General features: G+C 37.8%; 1 protein-coding gene across 5 annotated transcripts in view; it reads right to left on the bottom strand.

Annotated features, from left to right (window-relative positions):
• Positions 1-5,247, bottom strand: part of LOC138185893 (pikachurin) — a 288,876-nt gene extending 283,629 nt beyond the window's left edge. Inside the window, exons 1-2 of one of the 5 annotated variants that reach the window (XM_069125218.1) lie at positions 5,113-5,247; positions 3,368-3,668 (exon numbers count right to left, since the gene is read on the bottom strand). In XM_069125218.1, coding sequence (XP_068981319.1) covers positions 3,368-3,482 — 115 coding nt within the window. In that variant the 5' untranslated portion in view covers positions 3,483-3,668; positions 5,113-5,247. Of the gene's footprint in view, positions 1-3,367; positions 3,870-5,112 lie in introns of all 5 variants that reach the window. The other 4 variants (XM_069125222.1, XM_069125221.1, XM_069125220.1 and 1 more) reach the window with 4 other exon arrangements.
• Between the last annotated feature and the right edge of the window lie 282 nt (positions 5,248-5,529).

Consider the following 5,529-nt stretch of genomic DNA (forward strand, 5'->3'; position numbering starts at 1 on the left):
ACCTCAGATACACTTTATCATATGACGATTTACCGATAGAATTTACGTTACCAGTTGATTTCTTCAACAATACTGCACCATCTTGTTGTAACTTATATTTCAACGACTACGTACACTTCTTCAATTTGCTGCGATTGCAAATATACAAAATTGCAAACATGGACGAAATCTGATGACAGAACTTGTCGACACACTCCGACATTTAGAACCTGAACTAACTTCGAAAGGTACAATCTATTTCAAGATAAATGCACACGTCACTGACACGATTTCTACTCCAAAAATTACCTCACACATGATCGCCTAAATTACCCCAATGAACAAACTGGAATTCCAATAACGTAATTTGCCTTATCGTTATCTTTAGAAACAATTCCTCTGCGACATACATAAAAGTCCCAGTTCCATTGAAATTCACGTTCGCCAATGAAGGTCTCCAACGACAAATGGACTTTATATTTGCCGGTGAATTCAAAGATTCGCCAGAATTACATGAATGACGCGCGAACTGTAACATGGGAATATTTCTAGGTTCGGACCTGGCCGTTATATAACCAACTTAGTGCGCATCGGTGATGTCTAAAGGGCAGTAACTGACCGTGATATTAATTGCTTTCTGGCTATTAGCAAATGGGCCCGCGGAGATCTCGCAAAGGGAGCGGCTTCCCTGCGCGAGTTTGCCATTAACATTAACGCAATCTGTCGTGTTATACGTGGCACGCTAGCATTGCAACGCGTACCAGTGCTAAAATCCCGTACAACCAAAATCGAAAATGCAAGGAGCATTGTTACCCACGAAAGGACAACCGTGTATACGACTATGGCTAACTGAAAGTTCAACCAAACTCGAGATACGCTCTTAGGTCGCTAATCTTGTTCCCTGCTGACCTCTTCGGGCTTAATTCGTTCGAGAAGTTGAGATCGTAACGCTTGCGACGTGGATATTGGATAAGGCTATTTTTGAGGAAACGCTGACTATTAGGTTTTAATAAAAAATAATAGGTATGTTTTAAATCTTTTACGAGAAGTTACACGAACTATAATATGAATCATAAACGAGAAATCATGGATAATGAAGAGAATTGTTATAACTGTTGTATGAACTACAGTCATGCGGACCATTTGCGTAGTTTACTGTACTTGCACAGTTTGATCAAAAAGTTCAGTAACATGATACATAAAACGTGGTAGGAGTAAGCAATAGAATATAATATATTATATTCCATTGTATGTGTTCCATTATATATAATATTATATTATTATTACATATATATGTGTATAATTGTATAATATATTTAATTAATTATATATATAATTAAATAATATTATATATAATGGAACACATACAATGGAATATAATGGATTAATAACGATAGAAGCATTACATTACAAAAATTTAAATCTTTCCTTTCTAATCACATCCATCTTGATAAAAATGACCACTGCTAGAACAAAAGCAAAGTCATATCATAGAATGATATAAATCATAGAATTAAACATATATAGCTAGAAAAATATGGCTTCATTTTGACGAAAAATACCCTGTGTAAAAGTTATAATATTTTTGTTTGGATCGAATTTCGATACATAGGATTCCATCGAATATCGTGGAAATGTTGAAAAATCGACAACATGCATGATACTTTTTCCTTTCGAGCGTTGCATATTTTTCCATTTCATGACAAATGTGTATTAATGAACATCGTCGGGGATATCGATCGCTGGATTGATATCACATCGATAGACAACACCGTTCGATGAAAGTATGTTCTATACCGGAGGAATGAATCCGTATGAAAATGGTCGGCAGATTCGAATCGTGTATTGGGCAAACACTTTTCTCATACAAACTATTTGCAGTAACTACAATATTTGCGGAGGCGGCATTTGCGTATTCAGAATAGTTTCGAAAATTTGTTAATGCATTCGAGTCGACTTTGTCAATACGGATTCATTTGCTAGCCGACAAAACCCCGTGCGCAAATATACGAACGTTAATTAAGTTTCGACTCCGATGTGCATACGCGCGGATATATGCGTTATAAAAATGCTACCGAATGGAAAGCCGCGTTGACAAATGGATCCGTAATGGTGTGATTCGCTGTTGGCCAAATTCTGAAAAGCATCGCGCTCAAATTTTCATCGCATCGATAAAAACACTCGATGAAATGTTAATGAATATCCGAGTATAACACAAATGTATTTAATGTATCGAAACGTTTACCAGTAATATTTACTGTCATAATTAGTAGTCTGTAAGCTCACTGCAGATAACCGGACGTATGCATTACGCACTTGCATAAAGACAATTTTCATTAATCGAAAAGTTCGTATCAAAGACAACTCTTGTCGATTTTTGTATTTTACCAAGACAACAAAATACTCTTTGACTGTTGTTGGATACACAACAACACGTTATTTAAACAAAGCATTTATCGGATTACATATTTGTAATTATATAGTAGCAAAGTCAGTCATAATGTTGTGTATTCCATGACTGAAACTGTTTGTCGGACAACAAATTTTTTATTGAATTAATTAAAAAATGATACCCGCATTTGAACTCAGTATTCCTCACGAAATAAAAAATCAAACATATAATAGAGTATTTAATATCAACATTCTTTTCTTCTTCATTGCTGTTATTAAATTGAATCATTTGGATATATGAGTCGCTGTTTGAGAAAGCAGTACTCGTGATACTATTGTACAACTGTCTCTCAACAGATTCACTGAACAATAAGATTCTCGTATTACGAGATTCACCTCTAGCTACGAAGGTGCCTCATTATTTTAAAATTCGAAAAACTTAACAAATAGTCCAATAATCTCACTTCAACTGAATGTCCCTTACTAAATAAGAACATATGATAGAATCCTTAACATCAACATTCTTTTTTGTCTCTGTTACTATTAGATTGAACAACCTCCATATGTGAATCGTTGTTTACAAAAGAAACACAAAAACGCTTTCGTCAAAAATGTCTCGCTTTCATAGAACCAGTTAATTTTCACTAAATATGTAATAAATTCCATATATTACAAGTCACGTCTCTGATTACTAAAACAAACTACTACTTTAAAATTCGAAAAATTTAACTGGAGTCATTTTCTTAACGAGCTTTTCAATTTTTACTTTCTACTTCAATTAATGCACCTCATAACCTAAACTCATTCTATTTTATGGCTGCTAACTTAACGTAATCAACTATCGACGACGACGACCGTTAAATATAAATCGACAAACAAACAAGAACACGAATCGTAAGAATATACAATGAACACGTTCGAACTAAATCGATCAATGTATGGAAGATGTCTATACCGTCATCGAACCATCGATAAATGCAATCGATAGAACACTTACCTTGAAAGGCAGCCTCGAAAGTGGTCTTCTCCTCGATGGGGTTTTGGGCGAGCACCAAGACGACCGCCAGATGAGCAAGGATCACGAAAAATCGGCAAACACAAAGTTCAGCCATCGTCCTGCGATGTACATGCACGCGCTCGCCCCGTTAATGTTCACTTTCGCATTTCTAGGAAATCAACCAACCAACTTCTTGATCGACTATCGATTGTCGCGCGAGTTTCACCGTCGCGTAGAAACGCACACTAAAAATTCACGTCTGATCCGAATCGGTCACTTCCCCCGATTTTAACGACCGATTCTACAATACAAATGAGAAAAAAAAACGCGTATCAAAAGCACTGCATATGCAAAAACACCAAATAGCGCATATAACACTCCTTTCGTTTTTGTACTTTTACCGTACTTTCTTTTCTCTTTCTCTCTCGTGTGGACGGTACGAAGACACTCGGTCAAGTGTCTCGAAACACGGACGTTATACGACCGAAATTCTCTGAAGGTACTACGAGGTCGTGTCAAGAAGACATATACACCGTATCGGGTATACTGCAACGATAACACGGCCACCGGCGCAAAAAGTGGACAATTGTCCGCCTTCCACTTTCAGCGTCCGTGTAAAGCGTATACACATCGAAGCACACCGGGCCAGCTACTATCGCGAATACACGACTATATACGCGGTACACGGTCGCATACTTTTAAGCTCGTGTCGTCCTTTCATGTACCATCTCTGTTCTCTCTATCGGATGAGGGGCTCTTTTCACCTCGCTTTTTAGTTTAACATTCGACTGCGCGCATAATGAGATCTCTTACCGATATTTACCGTACTTGTTACCCGTCAGCAAATGATCGGACTCTATTCTGCCGGTGATATTCGATGCAAATTCACTCGGTTACGTATGCATATCGATATCGATATCGATATGCATATATTATAACGAGACAGCTCAAAGAAAGATACATTTTTGTCCAAAAAAAGAGAGAAAATATGAAAGTCTAAAGATAAAATTTGATGAATTGGAATTTGGCTTCGAATCGAAATTATTAAAGAAGATTTAATTTTGATATTATTGAACGTACTTGAAGCTTGTAACACATAATTGGAAGCTGTTATAAAAATTTTGGAATTAAAGAGAGAATAATAATAAAGCCCATTTAAACAACCAATTGTTATTCACTTACGTTAATCACTATAAATTTTGCGATAACGTGTTTGTAAAAAGCGGGTAGGGAAGACCTCTAAATCGAAAGGCAACTCGGCGGGTCGTAAGCGTTCGCGGCTACCCTCAAAAGCAAACTAAAAACTATGTATCTAAATTCAATACGGTTCTCCTTGACACTACCGAATGACTTAAGCTCAAACGTCAACTATCGACTGTGGTGAGTCTTGACTAAACTCTCTCTACCTTCCTTAATCTTCATAAAGTTCAACGACCACAATCGAATCGCTTGAAACCATAGTTATGTCACACGAATCGAAACTACGCAAATATACGATCGACAGCGCCACGAGCAAACTGCCGCTGAAATATTTCAAATCTTAGTGACATTAAACGCGTACGAATCGTGCATATACACCATATGTCGCGATATAATTATAATTATAAGATTGATTTAATCTTGAGACGATATCTAAACGCTCGCGAAGAAAACGTTTCGCCGCTATAGAAAAGGAAGGCAGACGAGAATGATGGGAAAAGAACAGAGAAAAGTAACGATCGAAAACGTTCGTTTGGTCGTCGTACCTGTCCAGAACAGTCTCACGATTGTTGTTCGACACAAAAGAAGGAAAGATACGATGGCTAGAGAGACTTTAGCACACACGCGAACCCGAAGGTGAAAGGAGCTCCGCAACAGCCGTCGACGCCGGCCGGTGTCTCCAATCGAACTGTGGGGGTTGGTCGATGGTGGCGCCGCCGAGGGACGCTGAGCGTCGCCGTGTGGCATGCGTCATAACGCCACCGCCTTCGATCGGCCGCCATTTTTTTTTTGGAAGCGCGTTACTAACCCCTTGAAAACATTCCACCCCAAACGCTGTTTCCCGATCGGAGCTCAGGAGCGTACGATTTTCGGGTAACAGAAAAAATCGGTTGGAAATTTAACGATTATAATTTCTTCTATGTACATTAAGAATAAATTTCTTACTAGAATATTAACAGATT

Source organism: Bombus flavifrons, chromosome 13 (assembly GCF_040668555.2).
Source record: "Bombus flavifrons isolate JBK064 chromosome 13, iyBomFlav1_principal, whole genome shotgun sequence".
In the NCBI taxonomy this organism is placed as follows: Eukaryota; Metazoa; Arthropoda; class Insecta; order Hymenoptera; family Apidae; genus Bombus; species Bombus flavifrons.